The sequence below is a fragment of the Notolabrus celidotus genome, chromosome 2 (genome assembly GCF_009762535.1).
Source record: "Notolabrus celidotus isolate fNotCel1 chromosome 2, fNotCel1.pri, whole genome shotgun sequence".
NCBI lineage: Eukaryota > Metazoa > Chordata > Actinopteri > Labriformes > Labridae > Notolabrus > Notolabrus celidotus.
The window spans coordinates 37,911,298-37,937,481 of NC_048273.1; the positions used below are offsets into that span (position 1 = coordinate 37,911,298).

The following is a 26,184-nucleotide window of genomic DNA, read 5'->3' on the forward strand; positions in this document are numbered from 1 at the left end:
AACAACACAACTGATGGTCTCAGACACATTAAAGCTTGGGTTGGTAGTCACGGAAAACTAGCATGAATTTGAATGTAGCATTTCCTCAGGACTCCGTCTAACCCCTCCCCCCCTCCCCTCGGAGCTCCTCCAAAACGACGCCCCCGCTCACATGCACGAGCGCTGCTGATTCCCGACCATATGATGGTGACTAATTCAAAACCGGTCCTCAGCACATCGTTTGTGTTTTGCACTACGTCAACTCATGTCTCACTCAGCGGTGAGAAAACACCAAAACATTCTCATAGTGAAAGTTAAAAACACAAACAAACATGAAATGTACGCTCTGCAGGAGGCGGGCAGAACGGCAGGACGGGATTTGATTGGTTTCATCATTTGGCTCCAGATGGCAGGGATTGGTTGGTGTTTTCCCAGGTTTACTCCGGCTGTAGATAGCAGCTTTGTTTTACCTCTTTTTCAAGAACACATTATGTTTTGATTACCATCAGGACATAAAGATAATTTTAACCAGTAGAACAAAAAGTGGATCTAAATCTGACTACCAACCCCAGCTTTAACACTGAAGATATCAAAACTATGGAATAATCTGGGTTTGCCATAATCTGGATTACAACAGCAGCCAAATAGGGCTATCCATTGTGTACTAATCCTACCTCTGAACAACACAACTGATGGTCTCAAACACATTAAGAAGGCAAGTCATTCTACAAATGAACTCTTGACAAGGCTCATGTTCATTAGAAACCATTCCAGGAGACCACTTCATGAAGCAGACTGAGAGAATACCAAGAGTGTGCAAAGCTGTCATGAAGGAAAAAGGGGGCTACTTTACAGAATCTAAAATATTAAAACCAGTGGTGTAAAGGAAAGAAGTATAAGTACTTTGTTACAGTACTTAATTAGGTTTTGGGAGTATCTATACTTTACTTGAGTTTCTATATTTTTTGCAACTTTCACTTTTACTTCACTACATTTATATTTTCACTGTCGTTTCAGGCTACAAAATAAAATGTGAATATAATTGTTTCATGATGTATGGATTATCGGGACTGCGCGTGTTCTCGTGTGAATAAATGGCGCTCTCAAATCAAGCTGAGGCTCATCTCAGCGAGACCACATAGCCTGTGAATATTCATCAGTCTCAACAGCATGATGGAAGCAGCCTCATCCACTGGTGACAGTGGAGATACCACCACACCTCAACCTGCTAGTTGTGCTTTAGGAGAAGACGGACGCCCGTGGCCATATCTGAAAGATTCATCCTACAGGATGAAGTGCCTCCTGTGTTTGCCGAAAAACACCGAAATAATGGAGTTCCAAAACTCACCGTCAAACCTAAAACACACATTGCGGTAAATGAATGAACCAGTAATAAGCAGTAATAAGTATGGATCAAGCGGCAACCTCCAGTCTAAAAATATGAGTTGCAGTTCATCGAGGATCCGCTTGAGGCTGGCTCCAGAAGTACTGGAAGTCACATACACATGAATGGGAAAAAGCTGATCTTTACAGCAGAAATAAACATGTTTACAGTCTGGTTCAAAAGACCAGTGTAGTCTCGATAGCTCATTTCTCGATGTGCTCTCACTGTGAGAGGGTGAATTTTTTCTAACAAGGCAATTTCAAAGATATTTACTTTACGAGTCTTCCAATGAGAGGCACAGCTGACTGTGGGAACACTGTAGCTGTTGGCTAGGAGGCTCAAACTCCGCCTCTTTACGTCACACTGGCTCCATAGCAGCAATATGGCTGCCGCCGACGATTGGTCTCAAAACAGCTCTTCAGAAACAGATGAGTGACGTCACGGATACTACGTCCATATTTCATACAGTCTATGGTATGGATACCATATTGTCAATACTGATAGGAACGAATATTTAGCATTGCAGGCAGTGGCGGAGCCAGGGGGTGGCCAGGGGTGGCCATGGCCACCTCTGAAAACTAATTGGCCAACCTGAAATTCTTAAACATGATTGGCTATTTGCCATGTCATATTATATTCAAATCAGCTATTGCATTTCAGCAAGCTGCAGAGACAGTAGTTTCTGTGGATTTGAATATTGTTTTTGTTGATGCTTTGACTTTGGACAATCATCTTCATTTTGAGTCCTTAAAGAGTTTAGTTCAGCAGATTTAAATGTTGACACTCTGTTGAGTTACATTTTTAATGTTAACGTTAGAAATGTACAAAGTATAACATTAGTTGAATTATTTTATAAAAAGAAGTTAAAGTAGATGTGATTATTGGAAGTAACCCTCCTAGGTTTGGGGTAAGCCCCTAATGTTTTCCACGCCTGGTCAACCCTTCAACAGTCAGTGCCCCAGTTTGGCCACCCAGGTCAAAACTGTGTGGCTTTGCCACAGATCGCAGGGCACGACTGAACTCTCACAATTTTGAAAACCAATTTATGTTGAAGATGAACAGAAAATTTGAGGACTTTAATTAAGGAAGGGAGGGAGCAAGAGGAGAAGGAGGGAGGGGGCAAGAGGAGAGGGAGGGAGAGAGGGAGAAAGAAGTGAAGCAGGGAGGGAGGGAGCAAGAGGAGAAGGGAGTTGAGGGAGGGAGGGAGAATTAAACTTAATAAAGCTTGTGAGAGAAAAAACTATTTCTACCTGTTTTGTTTCTTTGTAATTTTACTTTTGATACTTAAGTTCATTTAATTTGAGCTCCTTTAAGACTTTTACTCAAGTATTTTTTTAATGGGTGACTTTCACTTTTACCTGAGGAGACTTCAAGTAAGATATCTTTACTTTAACTCAAGTATGGCTTTCAAGTATTTTATACACCACTGTATAAAACAGATTCTGCTTTGTTTAACACTTTTTTGTTAATTAAATAATTCCATATATGTTCTTTCATAGTTTTGATGTCTTCAGTATTAATCTATAATAATGAAAATAAATACAAACCCTTGAATGAGAAGGTGTTTCCAAACATTTGTCTGGTAGTGTATATACAGGCCAACGGATTAAGAATCGTGTTCACATCAGCTGACTGGCTACCTTCATGTAGACACAACCACAGTAACCTTTATAACCTTACAGTGATGATCACATAACCATACCTCATGCTAACAATGTATGCTGGAGTTGCCTTCAATACAACAACAGTTCTTTATTGTTACACACAATGACTTTATCATCATGTGAGACCTTGTGGCCTTCATGAAGGTCATCACAGAAACACACCAGGCTGCAGGGAGCGTTCAGAAGAGCAGAAAAACAATTCTCCTGGAGAGAATCAAACTGAAGATGGGTTATTAGATGTTTTATTACCCCTGTTCAGAAGTCTGCCCATCAAAGATTTTAAAGCTGTACCTCTCATGATCGTTACCAGCTGTATGCATGTTATTAAGCACATGCTCACTGGTGTAGTATCCTCCAAGAAATGTATCTGCCATAAGACTTATTTGAAGTAATTAATGCAACAGTTCATCTCCTCAGCAAGGACTCAGAAAACTAACTTGATATTTACTTTGTGGTCGTGTCACAGCTGCAGTCTGCTGCTTGTGTATAATAAGGGATAATTTCCATCTAGTTTTCAGAGAAACCTTTCATATAGAGATTTAAAAACATGTGATTGTGCTATATTATTGTATCAAAGTGCATATTCGAGACTCCTGAGCAAGAATAGATCCAGGATCTAAATGCAGTTATGTATCCATGTAATTTGTTGGTTGCCTTTTCTGGTCAGCCCATTGTTTGGGTTCATTGAGGTACAAGTCCAGAGGAAGCTGAGTTTCATAATTACATGACAGAACCTATAACCACACAGTGCGGCCCGTGGAGTAGTGGAATAATGAGATAGTGCTGCACTTACCGAGATCGAGATGAATGCTGGGAACGAAGGAGTTGACAAAGAACATGAAGATCACGACGCCAAGGACAGACACACACTTCACCAAGAGCACCTTGTCGGTTATTTTGTGCTATGGAGGAGAAAAATATATATTCTTTTATCATACAGCCCACCCCATTTCTCTTAAGTGGAGTTTTTCAAAGACTAGGCCAACTTCATTATTGTGATAACATCAATGCAGCAGAGTCGCATGAGTGAGGAATCTGTCGGAGGTGAAGGATGAAAGCTTACCTTCCTCTTCAGTTCTCTGATGTTTTGTTCCCAGTTCTTATCCTCTTGAGAAATTTGTCTGTCAAGACACACAAACAAATCTCAAGTTAATTTCATTTTCTCATTGTGAAAAAAGACAAAAAAAATTAGGTAGACTAGTGAGAACCTTGAGGGATGGAAAATATATATTCAATAATAAAATATGATGGCATCGCTTAACTGAATGTTTGAAGGTATTTGGTACGATTGTTTTTCCCTCTGGTATGAAAATGTTTGTGCTATAACTGCTTAGCTTGTTTGAAAAACATATTGGAGAAGCTGAAAAAAAACACCCTCCTCTTGGTCTCTCTCATGTTTCCATTTAACAAAAAAAGTTGCAATTCTTGTAATAAATGTTCTGATGTTTTACTGCAAATGTTCAATAGTGTAATCATATTTGTTGTGCAGCCCTTATTTTGATTTATTACCCATCTCTCTTACTGATCTTCCAGTTGTGTAAGAATCTTAATGCTGATTGGTCCAAACCCCTTGACAATGGTTATTAACTTTCACTAACATGATCAACACCAGAGTCAAACTGATCACACGTCATGTCAAATCATTCTGCAGAAAAGAGTTCAGACACATTTAGCTTCTGCTTGTTGACACCATAGACCGTAAGGTGAGGTAAAATCGTTAGCTTACGTTAGCATCATATTGGTAAACAATATGGCAAAAACGTTAGCCTCAGTTAGCATGCTAATTCCTGTCCATCAATATGATGAAGGAGCGGAGCAGGTGAGAGAAGCTTTAGGTTAGTGATCTCTCCAAAGAAAGTTAAACCATGAGTGGTGGTGATGATAGCAGCAGGGTTCAGAGTTGTGACATTAGCTTCTTTTTAAAGGTGTGTGAACTGCAGAGCTCAGAGAAGAAGGAGAGCTGACTGAGGACAGTTTCATGTTCAATCCACCGCAACAGGCAGAGAAGAATCCATCACCATGGAACGATCACTGACGAGGAATCACTGGGACTATTTTTAAAAACTGTAAACATAAATCATTTTAAATCAATAAAATAATCTTTAATCAATGTTTTTCAGGAGTCGCGTCGGGGTCTTGTTTCACCCTGTCGGGATTCTATTTCCCATAACTACCTGCTAACCATACATTATCCCTTACTTAAAGATCTGATCTTGTAACAGGGGATTGAGAAACACCCAACCAAACTCAGAATTTTTCAAAATGCAGGAGGATGTTCTGATCTTTTTTATCCCCAACAGAGAACAATGACTTGAAAGGGGTGGAACAGGCTGTGAGATACAAGGCGGTCAGTCCTGGAGTACATTTTATATACATCTGAAAAAAGGTGTTGAGAAATGTCGGGAGATGTATTCACTACCTGCATTGAAGATGCTCAACACCCGCATGTTCTGAATAACAATAAACTCAACTAGCTGTGTGTTAATGGGCAGACATGAGGTGTCATGGAAGTCATTGCATTTATTCAACATGTATTGTGTGTTTTCAGAGTTTTATGAACCTTTGGAAGGTTTTCATCATCTTGCGGAGCAGATTTTCCAGGTTTAGAACTTTTTGCATCAGGAGACATTTCACAGCTGTCTCCTCTCTGCTGGCGGGATTAATGCGCTGAGCCGTCTGCCTCCAAACCAGGATCTCATGCTTGAGTTCTGGAGGAAACAGGACAAACAGAGCAGGAGAGAGAGAGACACCTGTTTAGTGCATGTTAAACGCAGGCTTATACAGTTCCTACAGTGGTATTGTTCAGCAGCACTATGAGGCATGGGGGATTTAGCCGATAACATCTCGTACAGCTGAGGCTCACAGTGAGGATATAAAGATGTTTTTCCGTCAATACGCTGAGAGCCCCCATAGAGGGACTAATGCAGCCAGGCGATGGGCACATTGACCAGCTCAGGAACAGCCAATGTTGAAGCGGAGACGGGAGCTGAGGGAGCTGGACGCCTGTGTAGAAATCAGTAGGTGCCATCCGTTTTCAAGAAGGTTGCTAGGTGACCTTAATAGGATCTAACTGGCACAGGGAAAAAAACATTCCTGTAAGCGAATCTGCACAATTAGCAGCCATAGCAGGGGCTTTGGAGCTGATTTAGCTGCATGCACTGTGAGGTTGGCCAGGTTGGCGGGAGAGCGGAGCTCCACAGGGTGGGATTTACTGATGGGCCATCAGGCCCGCATTGAGCGGCTGCAGCGCTGATCGGCAGCAGCTTCCTTCTATCTGCTGGAGTCTTAGTGTGACATTACAGCTCTTAACAGTTGCTCATCCTCACTCCCTGAATGGAAGCGGTGTTGACAACTGGAGATCCGTTTTAATGATCCCCTGCTGAGGTGCTCCCACAGGGGGAGGGCACTGTAGGATTTTGGGTAAACAATGATAAGAGGGGACTGTGTTTCTGGGAGAAATGCAAACAATTCTGCACAAATAACTTGTTTTATTAGTTTGCCCGTTATCTACTGCCCCGCTGTCTCATATGCAAACTTCTTCATCAGAGGATGGATTCAGGACAGAGCAAACATTTATCACCTAATCCTAACACACCCAGGTTTTTTTTACTGCCACTGAACGATCTCGCACTATAACACAGGATTACCATACATCACTGAAATCAATATACTTTCAGATTTAGAGGAATCAATTCACCATTACCTTTTTCTCTCGGTTGATTGTGCATAGATTTCAGTAGCATGACTACAGAGTTACTCAGGAAGCTGCTAACTGACACCCCCACCCCACCCCCTACTCATAACACATGGATTCAGGAGATACTGCGTTGCATTACATTAGAAAAGATTAGGTACTCCCTGAAAGGTTCTTTAAATACATTTTACCAGCAACGGCAGCCCTTCTTAGATTATATTGACTCCCTGTCTATTTACACAGAAACTAACAACTGAGCACATTCTTCCCTTCATTCATTTTTATTTTATTTATGTAGCTATAATATTTTATTTTTTTACCTTTTTTTACCTTCTATTTATTGAAAAACATAATTAATCTATGTCACTCTTGTGTCTATGCACTTTGTCTCTGCCTCTAAGGCCTAAAGTGACTTCCCCAATGCACTAGCCTGTTTTCAGGTAATAATTACCTCTTTCTTTATGATCTTGTTTCCTCTAATGTATTTACCTGGTTCTGCTTGATTCTTTGTTTGTCTACCCCAAATTAATGTTGGTATGAATGTGAGGTGTGTGTGAAGTGAACAATGTTCTGGGGTGGGTGGGATCTCTATGGTGTTTTTGTAAATGTGTTTTGTAACATCAGTCACAAAATTCTGTTCCTACTGTTACGTGTCACAAAACCTACTTTCAACTTGTCAGTGCATAGGTAGAAGTCTTATTTTCTGCATCATACAGTATTTTAAAAACCTTTTATACTCTGAATAATTACACTGTTACTTAAAGGGGACATATCACGCTTTTTTCATCAATATATATTGGTCTAAGAGGTCCCCAAAACATGTCTTTAAAGTTTATGCTCAAAAAAACACTTTGAAATCAGATTTTGGCATGCCTGAAAAGTCCTTTTCTTCAGCAGTCCTCAGAACACTCTGTTTTCTCTCTGACCACGCCCCCTCCGGAAGTGGATCTGCCTCGGCTCTCCAGCACGTTGATCTAATGTTTACATGTTGGCTGAATATACACGGCTGCTCAGAGATCGCGTTACTTCAACCCTCTGAATCTGATCCTGACGGAGAGGCGCCTGCAGCAGGACCTTTCTGAGGGATTGGTCACAGATTTAGTGTTTCTTGTTGTTTTATTTATCAGTATGTAGATGTGTGTCTTGGTACACAGCTACAGCTACAGCTATGAACATGTAGCTATGTGGCTATGCTAATTAGCGCTAGCACTTATCCATGATAAATAAAAATCATCCACTAGATCTTCAAATCTGCAGACGTGGGGAGTAAAACCGACCTTTGTGTTTATTAAGACAGCCTACAACTAGCATGCCTCCCTCCTAAGCTCCTTGTTAGCACACATTTGTGCAGGTAATGAAAAACGGGGGAGGGATTCAGTATTATTTTATACAGTCTATGGGCTGAACAAGCTCCGAGCTCTGACTCCTTGACAGACCGGATATTGTTGTTACGTAACAAAAACACGGAAGTCTGAAACGGCTTGTTTTACACACATTTACAGAAAGGTGGAGAAATCAAAACAGGGGCAGAATGGATTTTTTTCATTCTTGGGGGGTTTGTAGACATGCCAGGGAAACATATTTCAGGTAAAAAACCATTAAAAAGTCAATTTTGCATGATATGTCAGCTTTAATCAATTCATCTAATTGAAGTTCCTGTCTGTCGTATTACACTCAGTCAGTCCCTCCTGCCTCCTCTTTCCAGACCTCAACTCACCTGTTCTGCTTCCTATTTCCTCATCATCTCTTCAGTACGCTAACTAGACCAATTTACTCCCCATCTGCTGGATTATGTCTGTGTCTTTGTATGTTCTTTACTTTAGTTACTGATTTGCCTTTGACTCTTTAACATTTATATTCTTTCTCAGCCTGACCTATTTTTGGACTTTGTTTACATGCCTAGATTTTTGTATCCTTTTTTTTCCCCCAGTAAAGACTATTAAAGTAGTTTTCTGCCTCCTGAGTTCTTCTCTTTGGTTCCTTTAGCCTTCAGCTGTGACCGATTGATTGATGTTTAGGTCAGACTCAAGCAAAAAAGAAAAAGGTCTGAGGTTGAATGGCCAGTCTGTGTGGCTCTCATGCCAGAGGAGTGAAGCTTCTTTTATTCTGTCTTTTTTCTACCTACCAGTCAGAAGCAGCGGCTGAACAGCAGAGTGAAGGGGGTTTCTGAGATGAGCTCTGTAGTGTCTGGGACTCTGGGTGAATCATCAGACTCTCCAGGGAGCCCAGCCAAATGAGACAGAGGGTGAAAGTTTTCCAACAAAGGAAATGATGTTGAACTTAACCTCACCATGACCTCTTGAATAAAAGCAGTTTTAAATATTTTTACTAGCTTTATGAACATTAAGTAAGGCTCTTATAAAACACAGGAAAATGATTGTGTCTTTAAATAACCTCCAGAAGCTAACAAGACCAGGAGGAATAAGATTGGTTATCATTTAGTTCTTTTTAAACACTTCTCATCAGTGTAAAGCTCAGTGTCAGAAAAGTTATAGGATGCACTGATTTAACCACAAGGGTGGCCAAAATCAAGAAAGTGTTCCACAGAGTTGCTTTGAATAAGCTGTGAGCATAATAATATTGCAGTAATGTAAATATCTTAACTTGTGCATCAGAACTACACACTGTAAACCCGAGCAGTACTTCTAACTCGTAGCCATTAAGGGCACAGAACTCAAAAGCAGCTATTTAGTTGTAACAAATAATTATTGAGTTATCTAAACGATTCATGTTTTAATTATATGTGGATCATTTGATTGAGTTAATATCCATGTCCAAATAAGAAGTTTAGACTGTACAGAGGGACGCTGCGTATGACGTCATCAACGTTACCACGTAAGTCTTCACACACTTGAAAAACCACTATGTCTGTGCTTCGCAAAGCAGCAAGTAACGAGGAAAGACAACGCCAAACCGCTGTACCGGTACAGGGAAGACCAACAATGATCCCACAAGGGAAACAGAGGAACTAAATACACACAGGGTGCATCTCAAAGCTCTAAACTGCAGTCTCCTCGCTCCTCGCTCCTCGGTCGAACCGGAAGTAGTTACTGACGCGCCATTTTAACTTGCGTCCCAAAGCTCTAAACGCTGCTGGAGGAGAGAGGAGCGAGGAGAGAGGAGAGAGGAGCGAGGAGCGAGGAGCGAGGAGACTGATCAGACGAGGGATAATCGAGGAAACATGAGCGCAGACTTTGCAGAAATCTTTTCTCTGACAGACACGCCCCCTTATCGAATATCACTCACTGATTGGACGCTGCAGCGGCTCAGACCTAACCAAAACTTAGCATCAGCTGAGTTTAATAACAGAGAAAAGACAGACCTTAAAACAGTCACTAAGGGTGCCCTGAAACAGACCATAAAACAGTCACTAAGGGTGCCCTGAAACAGACCATGAAACAGTCACTAAGGGTGCCCTGAAACAGACCTTAAAACAGTCACTAAGGGTGCCCTGAAACAGACCTTAAAACAGTCACTAAGGGTGCCGTGAGACAGACCTTAAAACAGTCTCTAAGGGTGCCCTGAAACAGACCTTAAAACAGTCACTAAGGGTGCCCTGAAACAGACCTTAAAACAGTCACTAAGAATGCCCTGAAACAGACCTTAAAACAGTCACTAAGGGTGCCCTGAAACAGACCATAAAACAGTCACTGAAGGTGCCCTGAAACAGACCTTAAAACAGTCACTAAGGGTGCCCTGAAACAGACCTTAAAACAGTCACTAAGGGTGCCCTGAAACAGACCTTAAAACAGTCACTAAGGGTGCCCTGAAACAGACCATAAAACAGTCACTAAGGGTGCCCTGAAACAGACCTTAAAACAGTCACTAAGGGTGCCCTGAAACAGACCTTAAAACAGTCACTAAGGGTGCCCTGAAACAGACCTTAAAACAGTCACTAAGGGTGCCCTGAAACAGACCTTAAAACAGTCACTAAGGGTGCCGTGAGACAGACCTTAAAACAGTCACTAAGGGTGCCCTGAAACAGACCTTAAAACAGTCACTAAGGGTGCCCTGAAACATACCTTAAAACAGTCACTAAGGGTGCCCTGAAACAGACCTTAAAACAGTCACTAAGGGTGCCCTGAAACAGACCATAAAACAGTCACTAAGGGTGCCCTGAAACAGACCTTAAAACAGTCACTAAGGGTGCCCTGAAACAGACCTTAAAACAGTCACTAAGAGTGCCCTGAAACAGACCTTAAAACAGTCACGGTGTGAACACAGGACAGAGGTGAGACTAATGAGGGGAATCAAAAAGGAGGGAAACACACAAGGGCATGATGTAACACTAAATTGAAGACACAAGGATTCGGAACTACAAAATAAAACAGAGAACACAAGACTAGACTAAGAAAACACAACAAGAGACATGGATCACTAAACACTCAAGGGAGACAAAGGAGAACTAATACAGAATAAACACGGGGAGGAACCAAGTCATGAAACCAAAGAACTAAACTAACCAAACCATGACATGGACTCAGTTTCATCTAGTATGAATGAATTAAAAATATTAAAAAAATTAACAAATAAATTTGAGTTGGGGAAACTTGAAAATAAAACAAAAAGAAAGAAAACAATTGAGTAAACTGAAATTGTATTTTAAAATTTCAGTTATGCTCAAAAATTGTATTTCCGCTACTTAAAACTCTGATGTAATCAGTTACCACAAACATTTCGAGTAATTTCAACTTGTTTGAGTTTACAGTGCAGAGGGATCTTCCCCCTATCTCACTAAACGTCCGTAAACCAGGACTGCTTCATCTTAGAAGATGGGGTCATCTGATGAGTTCAATTTGAATGCAATACAGTGAAAATCCCCAGAGACAGAGGGGTAAGATGATTAAATTCAGAGGGTGCTATACATCATACGTAGGAGTCAGAGGTCATACAGCAGAGTTAATGAAGTTTCTCTGAGGTCATTGCGTCTCCTGAGCAGGCGAGTAGCGCTGGTGTTGAGTGAATATGTGCTCTGGTGTTCAGGGGGGGTTTAGAGACTCCATAATAATAATCAAAAGAAATCATAAATGATTTTTCCATTCTGCTTCATCCAGAGAGACCCTGCAATTTACATTTCATCCCCATGACAACTTGATAACTCCCCTGCACAACAGCACCCTTCATTACTTCTATATAGAGAAGAATTCATGGAACAGCCATGACTTGGAAGGAAATTCTTCACTCACCAACTATTTCAATAGACTCTTTGTTGTAGAGTTTTTTGTTCCAGTAGAGCATCCGTAGGAAAGGAAATGAGGTGAGAAGGACGAGGCAGATACCGAGGAACATGTAGCCTGTGAAACTGGCAAAATCAATCCCCTGTAAGACAAAGAATAACAATGCATTAGACAACAAGGTATGTGGAGATGAAGGGGCAGATTTTTATATGATATAAACTCAAGCACCAATTGACATCAGCATAAAGAGGGAAAGGAAAGACTATTGTCTACACAGGTGATCTGTGCTGCTCTGAAAAAGAAGTCATGGTCCACTGAGGAATCAACAACTGAGAGAGAAGTGTTTGAACTGTTCTCTGTGTTCACCAAAAGTACCCACACTTTTAGTCCCAGGAACTTCTTCACAAAAAAACACTGCTCTAAAGACTCATGAAGAAGATCTGTCACATGAGACCACAGATGTTTCAAAAGAAGATGCTGTTTGCACATGGGATTTTTAGTTGCACTCATACATGTATAACCATAATCACGCCAAATCAAGTATCTGTATTCTTGTGTGGCAACCATAGACTGTCTAAATAATGGACGTAGTATCTGTGACGTCACCCATCTGCAGAGGTGGGTAGTAACGAGTTACATTTACTCCGTTACATGTACTTGAGTAGTTTTTAAAAAAAATTGTACTTCTGAGAGTATTTGTTTTGCAGAGTACTTTTTACTCCTACTCAAGTACATTTGTGTTAAAAAAGATGTACTTTTACTTCATTACATTGGGCTGTCCAGTCGCTACTTGTTCCCGCCTGTCAATCAAGTCAGCTTTGCCCTTATTTGGGCAAAACTCGCAAGTTTAATATTTTCTGAACTGTCGTGTTATGAAAAAAAAGGAATCCCCGTACAGTGTGTGCTGATCGAGAAATTAGCCAATCAGTCTACACTACTTTTTTGTACCAGGTTTTAAACATGTTTATTTCAGCTTTTTGAATTTGTGTGTATGTGGTTTCCGGTACTTTCGGAGCCACCCTCAAGTGGACACTCGAGGAACTGCAGTTTTAACACTTCCACATTGGCTTTGATTCTGGCGGCTGAAGGTTTCCGCTTGGTGGCAATAAGTTGTTAAATCAACAGCTGATATAAAATGCCTCAAGTACATTTTCTAAGTTCTGTGTAATTCTCGAGAGTATTTTCCACTGAGCAGGGACTTTTTGTGGAAACATAATGTAGCTGAAACTTAAAGGGACAGTTTTGAATTTTTGAAGTGGGGTATTATGAGATGCGTGTAAGCAGTGAGTGCATCATCCACAGTAGAAAGAAGTCAATACAGCCTCAGTTTAGAGAAACCAGAGATCTAAGTCAGAAGCAAACACGTGTTGCTGTGGACATGGCTGCAGCAACATGTAGCTACATAAAAAGGCTTAAAATATCACTAACAGTTTGAGTGTACCTCATCTTACACTTTATTGGCAATACTTCTTTATTCCTTTGCATGCCATGTACTGTATCAGATCAGCTGTGTGGGTCTGTGAGCCTGGACTCAAATGAAACTTAACTTTTATAAAGATAAAGAAATCTTAACTTCTCTTTAAATTTAACCCTGACCCCTTGTTTAAAGTACACAGGCTGCAAATGCAAAGTAAAGTTTTTCCCTGTGAGAATGCAGATAATGAAAGTCTGTATATAAATAAGTGAAGGTGTTACTAATAATCAACACATCATGTCACTTTAATACAGGAACTGTATTAATCCCAGGTGTTAAGAGAGGGACGGTGACATTATGTTACATGACATTACAAGAAATGAAAGCTTATATTTGAGAGGAGCCTGAGGAGAGGGAATAAAGTAAGAGCAAATTTGATCATTGCACATAAAAGAGTGATGATAATTGTATCCTAAAGGTTTTACATATCCACCAAGCTGCAACTTGTAATGGAGCACATCTTATATGCTGCATAAGAAAAGAACGCACAGCCCCCAGGCTGAGGCTGTCCTCATGATGAGCTAATCTTTCCTAGAGAACAAGATTTTATCAGAAACATCTTTAGAAATGTGTCCTTCAATTAAATATGAGGGATAAGTTCAAATTCATCGTCATTGTGTTAAAAGTACAATCAAACCCTTCAGTCTTCCCTCTGTCTGCCTCAATACAACACATGATAACACACAATGTGAGTGCGTTTGTTCACATCAACCTCTCTGCAGCCTGTGAAACCAAACAAGAGCCTCAGAATTAAGCATTTATAATGTCTGACTTTGAGCTTCCATTGATTGATACCTTTTGTATTTCTAATAACTTCCACACAGCACTATAGAAAAGGAAAGTACTCAAACTGGTTAACAGTGACCTCTACAGGATCTGCAATTTGTCAAGTTACAACAGAAGTCTAGATAAAGGCAAAAGAAGGGCTGATATGATGAAACTTGCTGCAGGATGAAGACAAAGATATTCTCAGACACGGCCTTAAAGCTCTGATATATCACATATCATGTATTCAATCAAGTCTGAGTGTGCAAAAGATCTTAAACTCCTCATCAAGTCTACAGTAGATCTAATGCAAAGGTCCCTCTCATGTCACACAATCTATAATTCCATCACAGAGTCATCTCATTGCCTCATACAGCACAGCTCTGCTTTATTCATGTCTCCACAGAGACCTGCTCTCAGTCTGCTGTGACCTCGGGGCAGCCTGGTGGGTTGAGGACAGCTGCTCATTCTCAACCAACACTTGAGCCCATCCAAGACACACTTTTTCACTCTGATATGATTTACAGAGAAACAATTCACAGATTACGAGGGCTTTAATCTGGGATCATGTGACTCAGAATCTGTCAGGAGAATTGGATTTGGCTGTGTAATAAAAAGCTATTTGTTCCTTTTCTATAGTTCAGCCCCTCACACAACTGTTGTCAGTCTCAATATGTCAGTGTGTAAAATGCATGTTTGCTGTCCACTGAGCAGTCAGAAATTAAAACAAGTCCAATCAACATTTGAATTCAAGGCTTTTTACCCTGATGTAGCATTTCAGTGAACGTGTGATTTTGAGTTAGCTCCTGAAGTCCTTCAGAAAGATGATTAAAACCAATAATAATACTTCAGGTCAGTAGGTCAGTCCTACATATTTCCAACATGGTGAGCAATGAAGTAAAATCTGAATTCAAATGAACATCCTTTTGTTCCATAGATACTGCACCAGTTTTACACAGGTATTACCAAATAAACAATACTTTTCTTTGTAAAGAATTCTCGTGAAGGGGCCACACGGTTTGGGCACACGCCTCATGTGGGGAGGTTGTATCAATAAGGTGGAAAAATGATTTTCACCATGTATTCTGTGCAACATGGGCCCCAAATAGTGCTGAGAGTACAGGCAATCACAGAGTCAGAGAACAGTCTGCAGGACAATCTACAAGGGGACGCATTTTTCATCTCCTCCAGCTCTGTGTTTGGCATTAAGTGCTCCATGAAAACATTTTATATACAGTATATATAGATGTATAAATAGACTAGCCAACAAATGCATGAGTCATTCAGAGTGTTCAGAAGCAAAGAACAAGACAGTAAACAACAAAAGAACATCAGTTTGCCTGCGTGTTTGTTGCTGTCATGTCTCTGTGTTTGCAGCCGTTAACTCTGACCCTGTCATGTCCATATTTCAGAGCCAATGTCAACCACTCTTCTGACTGGCTGGAGAAGATCCATTTGGCAAGGAGAGTCAGCAGCGTCCGTCAATGAAATGAAACCCCAATGTTTTGAGATTTCGTATGTGCCATGTTACCTTGCTCCATGACAAATACAAGGACGCTCTTATGAGGGCAGAAGCACCTAAACACATACTTCACAGCCAACCGCTGTTCTATTTCTGGATTTCCCCTCAAAAAATTCCCCCGACACAAACAAGCAAGCATGCAAACAAACAAACGCACAGCCAGGCAAACCATGCATGCCCACACAAGCTGTCCTTATCAGAGGCCAGACATGACTGGATGAGTGTGCTGCCGCTGTGTCCCCGCCATTCTGTCACCTGGGAAACCAAGCCAAGACAAACTGGACAGCAGGCCGCGGGAGTCGGGTGAAGCAGGATGCTACTGTACACTGGAGGAGACCTCATACTGCTGCACCCGCAAAGGCTAAAATGTCACACGGCACGAACAGATGCCACATCAAGCAGCTGGGAAAATGTCATGTCTTCTAGTGCGGCAGCATTTCAGCCCTCAGAGTATAAGACGAGTGAAGGTTATGAGAGGAGCCTACGAGTCATTGCCCTTTTCAGACAGAGACAGGCTGCTCGAACTCACTCAGTGAAATGTTCAAACTACTGTTTATTTTTGTCACAATCTGCATACAGATCGTAAACAAACTATTGGCTGACAACATCACTGAAGAGCAGTAAAGAGAAGTCATTTTCATTGTAAACACGAGGTCAAATTTAAATTCACGCTCAGAAATCTAAATGCTGTTTTAATCTGAACCGAACATGATGCTTCAAACAGGCTTGAAACCAACTTCAAAGCATTCATCTTTTCAAAAAAATGAAGTCAAACTTAGGACAGGAAACTTTAAAGATAAAAATACAATTTTGAGAACAAATTATAAAACTGAAGAGAACAAAGTCGTAATTTTACAATAATTAATTTAAAAGAGAATAAGGTCACAGGAGAAATCAGTCATACATTTCTGGAAAAAAAGTAAATAAATTCAGAGAATAAAGTTGTACTTTGAGTTTATGCTGTTATTTTAAAGGGAAATATTAGAAGAAACTTTCCTATGTCGACCTGTTAAATCAATTGTATTGCTTTAAATTTAAAAGAAGGGGTAAATATGTGTTCCAATAAAAAGTGTACATAATAAACTCTGTTACATCACTCTGACCCCGGTGGCACAGATTCAATGATTGTCATCAAGATCTCATTAAACACTCAAACTGTGATATATGTCATGCAGCTCTTGAGGAGGACTAAGGCTTCAGTTACATGCTTCCATACATAATTGCATCATCACTAACACGGTCTCCTTCACACGTTTAATCACACTATAATCCCAAAGAGAGGGACTCCAGTGTGCACAGGCATGTTGCTTCTATGTGATGTGAGCCACACCGGCAGCACATACAGCTGCTGAGGTGTGTGTCATGTTGCAGGAAGGGGAAGCACTGGAGAAGCAGAACTCCTCACAGGCATCAGGAATAATTCAATGTGCTACAAGAGGGGACTCTCAGAGCTGCTGTGTAAACTCTATGGCATCTAATATATAGCAATTTAAAAACCCTTATAGAAGCTTTAAGCATGAACCTAGAGGGTCCCCTTAAAGAACAGACCCATACCAAGACTGATGCTTCGATCTTCCATGATGTGTAACCACTAATATGGTCTGATTTGGCTGCTGATTAAGAAGCTCTCAACATATTTATATAGAAAGTAAAATCAAATAAAATCTGTTGGGGATATTAATGTTCTCATCCCAAGGGGAAGGCCAAAGAGGAAAGATGGGTCTTCAACAATGATTTAAAATATTCAACAGTGGAGGCCTATCATAATTGAAGTGTTAAGCCATTCCAGAGTTTAGCTGTATTTTTTTTCAGGTAAGCATCACAGTGAGGTCGGATATGAGCTCACAAGTCTCATGTTTTACCTGTGAGATTCAGATGACTGAATTTTCCACAAGCTCCAGATGTTTTGTTTCAAGTAATGTGAAAGTCATAACTAACTAAAATAATAGTAACTATATTATAAGACTCTAATTGTCTGCTGCAGCTAGAGTGTTGAAAAGATGCTAATTATTAACCTTATTTGATTTATTCCATGTTTTAACGAGGGGTGTGACGATCCTGATCTCAACTGTAAGATCAGAGCTGATCTGGGCATTTTTTGTACTGCTCTGTGATCGACATTTGAGCCCATCATCTCATCCCGATCGTTTACGGAAGTAACTTAGTGTTACCTAGCATTCTGCACTTGCTTTACCGTATGCACTGTTTTTAAAAAAAATAGTAATGAGAAGGGAACAATAATGAAGGAAAACCTAGTTAATGTCCAATATTTACATTCTCAGTCTAGCACCTCAGTGCTGCCATTGTGAATCCTGCAGAAGAGCATGCAAATTAGATTATATAAGGAGGTTTAAACACAATGCTAGCTGGACTAAGTGAAGTTGTTTTGTTTAATTGAGTTGTTTTTTGTAAACGAAACAAATAAAACGGTGTGCAGCTCTGTTATCTAGACGAATACAAGTATGAGATTGGGGTTCAGTATCAACAGATACTCAATATTGAACAACTGGATCAGGATCAGGGGTCAAAGAATCTGATCAGGACATTCCCAGTGTAGCAACTACAAAGAGCCAAACGCTGCTGAGAGGTTAGCTTAGGTTGGGCCTAGGAAAGTGTCAGACGAGCTAAAAGCAAAAATCACTGGTGTACAAAAAGGAAGTTTAACCTTTTATTAACAAAACAAGTATAATCAACTTGTGATAAAGTGCACAAACAGATGATTAAAGTGACCAAAAGAAAATAGCAAAAATAGCAAAAATAGCGAATATAGTGAAAATAGCAAAAATAGCAAAAATAGCGAGAAATAGAGAAAATTGCTAAAATGGGGGTAAACAAAAAGTACGGAGATCTAGCTCACCCCCTCTCTCTACCTCCAAACAAAAGAAAACTGGTGGCCTAAATGAACAGAATATCCCCATGACCAGTAAATAACCTAATTAACTGACCCCACAATAAACCATATTGTAAACAAACAACAAAAATAACACCACAAAAAATATACAAACAATAAGCTACCCTAAACCTCAAAATAAGATACTATATACACTCAAATCCTTCATGGCTCCTACGCCCAGTCTTAACCAGGCGAGCCGGATGCTCCCCTGGTGGTGAAGCTTTCAGCAGAGTGTCTGCCCCCTGGTGTCTGGCTGCAGTATAGGTCAAAAAATCTGTCCTATTCAAATGAATGGGGGAGCAGTAAAACTTTAAAAAATAAATACACGTGGTACCAATGTTTCTCACATCCGTATGCTGTGGTGATATGTAGTCATTATTTGACTGTTTTGTGTTCAAGGCCTCTTTTTCCTGAAAAGTTTCTTTTTCGTTAGTTATTAGAGTTTAAAAAACGGGGTTTTACTTCCTGTTTGCTTTGATTCACAGCCGCTGTAGAGGGAAACTTCAAAGGACACACAGCGTCTTGTGACGCTACACTGTAGGGCGGAGCTTGTTACAGTGGCTTCACAGGCTCTGGCTGCACAATGGCTGCGCCCAGGAGCGGGATTTTTTGGCTTCAGAACCGTACAACGGGAAGAGGAGGAGCAACGCTGTCCATTTTTATTTAAAGTCTATGGTCTTAACCAGTATAGATCACAGGGTCTGCATGTTTAGGGAGGATCTACATACATGTGGAAATATTTAACATGTAGACTGAAATGAAATCAGTAACAGCAGCCTTTAAGAGAAGACAACTCTGTTTTTGTTTAGAGTGTGTTTGATCTCCCTTTATTCACACACAGGTGGTCAAATCTGGCCATTACTTCTACTGTTTCTGCTGCATGCTACCTCTTTCCATCAGGCTCTATAGAATGAGGAGAGTATATATTTTTTGTTGATCCTGGCCAAAACAAACACTCAGAGAGCCAAACAGACAGTGGCACATGACCTTCTAGACAACCAAAATATCTCATAAATGATGTCTGCAGGAAAGCAGCCTCTGCCACATTGTGCTCCACTGCCTGGATACACCGGAAGAGTAAGGTGTCACCGGGTTTCCTCTGCTATTCTGACATTTCTGATTCCTGTGATTTATGGCAGCAGCAGCAAAAAACTATAAATTGGTTTCACTGCCACCACATCTCCATTCATCACCTGCACATCAACATAAATAGAGGTCACGACTCAGGACTGTATAAATACACAGAGAGATTGTGCTGAGCAGAAATATCACGTGTACAACCAGCAGAATCAGACGATAACATTTACCTACAGTGCAGCCTCAACATACCTGCAGATGCCTGTTTATACACTCTGAATGTATGCACTGTGAAGGCTGTGCCAGGCCATGAATGTCAGAGCTTATGTAAGGAATATGACGGCTTTAGAAAAACTGCATCAACACTGATTCTTTACTGCCGTGCTATTGGAGCATGACAAACCTACACACATTTCTACTTCTCCAGGAGCTTCCATTTGCTCAAGTGTCTCTGAGTATCTCGAAAAGCACTCAAATAAAATCCTCATCATTTTTATTCTGTGTTTTCTTTGTCCAGTGTTCTTAATCTAACAGACTCTGAGCTTTAAGGCTGATTTATACTTCTGCGTCTCCCCTACGCAGCAGGGGCTGACGCGGACATGAGCCCCACATACTTCTGCGTCGTTGTGTCCGTGTCGCGCAGCAATTCTCCGCCGAAACTCTTGAGGGCAGTGTGGTCTCTCTGATAGCCGGCCGCCTGCTTCCGGTCCCGCTACGATCTCTGTTTACTTTTCCACAGAGATTCAGAGCGTGTTCTGTTAATATACAGCTGATACATGTTGCTGTTTATCATACAGACATGATTACATGAAGAATAGAGAGGAGGAGAGGAAATACACAGCCGATGTGCGGCCGATGTCCGGGATCCCAGAAGTGTTGTAAATGCGGGAAAGACAAAGCCACCGAGCGGACCAATCACAGAGCTTGCGGTCCGCGTCGGCTCTACGGGGAGTTACATTTTCGAGGAGGTGCACGTCAGCTACGTGCGTAGGCCTCGGCGTAGGTATGGGAGCTACGCGGACCCCCGGCGTAGGGTACGCCGTTGATTCAACGCAGAAGTATAAATCAGCCTTTACTTTATGGAAAAGCCTCACAAAGAAGGTGGAAACCTATCTGAGTACTTCAAGGATGCAACCTCCAGAAAGTGAAGTAGACAGGCAGGTATATGACACAGGTCGACACTGAACTGTCAAACCTTCTTGAAACCAACCTCGGAAATATCTCAAGTACAAATGAACTATAACCACATTCCTGTAGAGATAGATCAAAGCCCAGTCAGGACACCTGAGTTCACGCTATATTTACTGTACCTAGTTTTCTGCTGTATGTCTGGAGCTGGTGAAAGCACTCCTATTGGCTGATGTTCACTTCACCAAACTATTTTTATGAGCAAATGAAAACATTTCTAAACAGATACACGTTTCTTTTTTTCTTTTTTCCAATGTTCTTTTTTCTATTGAAAATCAACAGTATTAAACAAAAAGGATTTCTGAGATGATTTGAAAATAAGATGTCCAAAATGTAGTTAAAGTGGGACAGGACCAGTACATGTGCAGAATTGAGACAGGGGCGACTTTACATTTATCACAAGTGTGGTCAACATCAGAGTAAATACAAGCTAATGTGGTTTTAGAAATATGGATTCCATGAACTACTTTAAATTGTAAAATAATATGTCTGGCACATATAGAATTAGGAGTGTATGCCGTTCAGGACCGACTGTCTTGTCTGTAAAAGTGGAATTTAGATCCTGCTCCCAAGCAGCTCTAATAACAGCCATAGGGGGGCTGTTCAACTTAGAAATGAGGTTATAGATCTTGGAAATAATACCTTTAGATGTTGAGTTGCCAGAGAGAAGTTCATCAATTGGGTTAGTTGGAGGTTTATGAGGAAAGTTTGGTATTAAACTCTGGACATAGTGCCTGACCTGTAGGAACCTGAAAATATGTGTGATAAGGGTACCGAATTCAAAGAAGACGCTCTTTACAGCAGAAATAAACATGTTTACAGCCTGGTGCAAAAGACAAGTGTAGTCTGGATAGCTCATTTCTCGATCGGCACACACTGTGAGGGGGTGAATTTTTTTCTAACGCGGAAATTTCGAAGATATTGAGATTACCAGTCTTCCAATGAGAGGCACAGCTGACTTGATTGACAGGCGAGAACACTGTAGCTGTTGGCTAGGAGGCTCAAAGCCCGCCTCTTCACAACTGTTGACAGCAGCAATATGGCTGCCGCCGACGATTGGTCTCAAAACAGCGCTTCAGAAACAGATGGGTGACGTCATGGATACTAAGTACTAGGCTATTGAAGGAACAAAGAGATGGTTAGAGGCAATGAGACTTCTAAGTGAGACATTTTGTAATCCAAAATGCTTTCTGAATTGAGCCCAGATACACAAGGACTGTTTTACCACAGGGTTACTGCTGGGGCTATTAGAGGATAGTGGAAGTGCAGCACCCACCAAAGCATGGAGGGAGGTTGGACTGCTTACACAATCCTCCATTGATACCCAAGCTGGATGTGACGGTTCAAGATGAAAATGCACCCAATGTAGTGAACAATGTATATTTGCAGCCCAATAATAATATTGAAAGTTACAGATATACATTTCATATTTTGAGACAGGTGGGACCGAGTTTTATGATCACCAAACACAAAATGATTAAGATGATGAAAGAGCGTTATAAAACAACAACGACAAAACCCTTAGTTTCTTTTCAACATTGAGATATTTTCTGTGACTGTGAATCCTTTAGAAACTGATGACTGTGAATGTTTCAAAAATGACAAGAGTCAGTTTTAAAATGACCTTTTTCAAGGTTAGCTACAAGGAACAATGGCATGATGACTTTGTGTCCTTGGTTACTCATTTAAAATCAATCAAAGCAACAACTTTGCAGGTAAAATCTCAGTTCTTCTGCCTTTGATCGGGACGTCAATATGAATGACTTTCCAGACTCTTAGATTTATGCTCCAACATTATCAAACCACAAAGTCAAACAATCTGAACTCTTAGTCTTAGCAGGAGCCACAGATTTCTGAAATTGTTGATAACAAATGTTAAGAAGATAAATAAAGGGCTAATTTATTTCACGTGACATGTTTCATCTTTCATCTCTGTAGAGCTCGAAACAGTTATTTCCTCTTCATCTGACTGAAGTGGTTGAGTTAGGTAGAGAGCATTTGTTAGCCATACTAAGCGTCTGGCCCATGTGTCAGATTACTCTCTGCTGATCTGTTGCACTATATTAGAGCACGTTGAGACATGAGAGCTGTGAAAGTGCTTACTTCTTTGCGCAGGTCCTGATTTGATACTATAATCACATTGGGTGGATCACCGACAGCTGTGGCAGCCCCTCCGATGTTGGTGAAGATTACTTCTGCAATCAGGACATGTCTGGGGTCCAGATTAAGCACCTCACACAACCTGCAAAATCAGATAGAGACAGAAAAGCCCTTTAGCTGCGATTAGATTGTGACGTGTGGGAGAAAGTAATACAGCCATATAAAAAGGATATCAGAAGTTAAAAAGCATTGGTCCTTTAACACCGAGGCTGTGGAGGATATACCCCAAGCTGTCCTGATGACAGGTTAGAGCACAGTGTTTACCGGAGCTGTGCTGTGTTTGTGGGGTGTCTAATTTAAGTCAAGTCAAATATTATCAATATTCTGACCTTCTGGCAACAAACAGACTTAATAATGGGTCTCTGTTTGGACTCTGTTCAAGATCAGAAAATAGAGAGGATAATGTGGGGGGGAGTAGGAGGGGGGAGGTACACAGACCCTTGATCTGTGAGACAGGGCGCTAGAGTCAAATGTAGATCTGTGTTAGGAACGTAACATGTCTTTAACACACATTCAGCCCGTTCAGAGAGGCTGAACATGAATTAATGAACTCTAAGGTTTCCTAAAAGGAAAAATTGTTGATGTTTGATTCATGCATAATATCAAAATGTTAGTTTACAGTAAATACAAAGCCACAGAGAGCGCTCAGTCAGCTTAGCTTAGCACAGAGACAGGAAACGGGAAACAGCTAGCCCGGTGTATGAGGCAAAGTAATGTTACAGGTTATTAATGTTTATAGATTTATTTAGCATTAGTGTAGTTGAAAAATTGTAGTGGTAAAGCATGCAACAATCATTGGATTTGGTTGTTTTATATACTATTTGAGAGAATGATTTAATGGGAAGACACTGTCTCTTTAATAAAGGATTGTGTGTGGCACAGACAGTGGGAGGAGTCAGTGGAAGCTAGACTGGTTTGGAGTCGCACGTTTTTTTACCGTGTCTGTCTGGAATATTGTTTATTAGAGTGGAATCAAGCATCATCTGTTACATGTTTGGTTTTGTGACACTAAAGGAGCACCAGAATAAAGTTGTTTTTGTTTTTACATTAAACAACGGCTCACAAGTGGATGATTGCTCTGGATGCAACAGGGAGACACGAGTAAGCCAAGACTTCCAGCTAGCAATGCAGTTTTGTCTGCTACACCCGGCTCTTTAACAAGCTAACCAAGTCAGCCAGACAGAACAGCTTATTCTTCACTGATCAACACATTATATCATGCTTATTCAATCCAGTTTAACTACAATTCATGAGGTGATGTGCTGAAACAAGACAATTTTAGTGATAGTGTTATACAGTGTATTAATTAGGTTTATTACAACAGATTTAGAAAAAGCACCATGAGTGTACTGTACCGTATAGTGACAGGGGTGAAGAGCATCATGGTGGTCACATTGTCGAGGAAAGCAGAGAGAATGGCTGCGATGAGACAGAGAATGATGATCATCGGCCACACTCGTCCTCTGGATAACTGGTAGGCCTGCAGAGAGAAGTTATGAAACATTGAGATGCTCATTTCAGCAATAAGAAAAGACATTAAGAGGATGTCTGACGGACTTAGAGATGAGTCAATGTGATCATAGAGTGGTGAAGTAGGCTGCATTTAAGATCAAGTTTCGGAGCATCAGTAGTGCAACAGTGAAACATAACGTTTCTTTAATGAGAAGAAGCACAAGAGAGTAGCCTGTGTAATTAAAGAAGCAGCCACACAGTATTTATGTAGAACTGAGCACAGATTTCCTCTTAAGCTCAGAATGGCCACGCTGTGAATGCAATAGTACAACGTGTCCAAGCTACTCTCAAGGGAGGTATTTTAATTTGAGTGCCTGCCCTCGTCCGACTCACACTTAAAATTCATGAGCCTGCATAATCCCTCTGTTCTCCAGGTCTGAGTGCCTCTGCACCTGAAGGACAAAAGGCATTCGACCTCCTTCACCATCCACGGTAAGTATTGAGGATTGAAACTGATGTTTTTTCTGACGGTAGGAAACCTTGACCTTGTACAGAGAGGATGATGAGATTAACTTTTGCTTTACAGTTAGAGACTAATGTGAGGATGTGTATTATTTATAGGATACACGTGGATCAACAGCAGAGCACCGGCAGAATGTAGCTTATTCCTAAATGTATGAAAATATGGATCCTGAGATGCAATGATTTATAATTTTCCTGTGTGGAGCCTCGTTTCAAACAACATGCATGCAACCTTTATAAGTCCCAGTGGAGTCAAACACTCATGAGAACTTTGAGCTGTCACACTGTCAAGTCCTCAAGAGCTTCAGGGTGGTGATGTGGACTTTGAACTCATAGCCAAATTGTGTCCTTTACATCAGCAAGTACAGTTTATTTTTTGAGTAGCCATGCACCAGGGATGTTACAGCTACAGTAGGCAAAAATATTTCTTTTACATTTTGGAAAAATTGAACTTTGGTCATTTAATATCTATACTTTATTAAACTGACATGTTTATTGATGTGTCTGATGTGTGTTTGTGTGCACCTTCTGTACAAACTGAGCATCACTGAAGTGCTACCTGACTTTATCAGCTTCTATCTCTCTGTAACTCACTCGCTCTCTTGCTACGTGGCTCTCTTTGACTTGCACACTCAAACACTGTACACCTGACATCAGTTAGCCTTTGAGGTTAAGGTTGTGCTTAGGCTTTAAGGTGAACATTGGGATTCAGAGAGCACATCCCTTCCAAGAGAGGTAACTCTTAAGGTGGATTTCGACCAAGAGTTCCAGGGTATTTTAGCCCCTGGAACAACTTTACCCTGAACTAAAAGGTTCATGTGCCCCCATTGTTGTCTGCGTTTCGACCGCGGGCTGAAGTCCCGGGTAGACAGGCAGGTATCATTCTGAGCAACACAACAGTTAGCCTGTTAGCATGAAGAGACTCAGCTGGCGCTGTTTTAGATGGTGCTATATTTCATCACAGATGGATTCACTGAATCAACACGTGAGAGGAGATAAGCGCGAGTAGCAAAGACATTTCAACACGGCTTTAAAATCCTTTTGAACTCAAAAAGCCGTGATCGCAGAGATCGACCGGTGTTTTGGTTTAAACAGCGACCCTGTTAACTGGAGACTTTCAGCCGGATGCATTCCTCATAAACGTCTTTAGACAATCATTAAATATCTGCTGAGGATTTTTTGAAATCTTAATAAAAACTAAACTAGTGTGCATTCCCAGGAACTCCCTCTGTG

The 26,184-nt window shown here is 40.8% G+C and overlaps 1 protein-coding gene across 1 annotated transcript in view; it reads right to left on the bottom strand.

The window, feature by feature from the left end:
• oca2 (oculocutaneous albinism II) overlaps positions 1–26,184 on the bottom strand; it is a 106,260-nt gene that overhangs the window by 31,586 nt on the left and 48,490 nt on the right. The window contains exons 15-20 of the mRNA XM_034676866.1: positions 24,333–24,457; positions 22,921–23,059; positions 11,908–12,040; positions 5,588–5,735; positions 4,091–4,148; positions 3,821–3,929 (exon numbers count right to left, since the gene is read on the bottom strand). Of these exons, the coding sequence (XP_034532757.1) occupies positions 3,821–3,929; positions 4,091–4,148; positions 5,588–5,735; positions 11,908–12,040; positions 22,921–23,059; positions 24,333–24,457 (712 nt within the window). The remainder of the gene's footprint in view (positions 1–3,820; positions 3,930–4,090; positions 4,149–5,587; positions 5,736–11,907; positions 12,041–22,920; positions 23,060–24,332; positions 24,458–26,184) is intronic.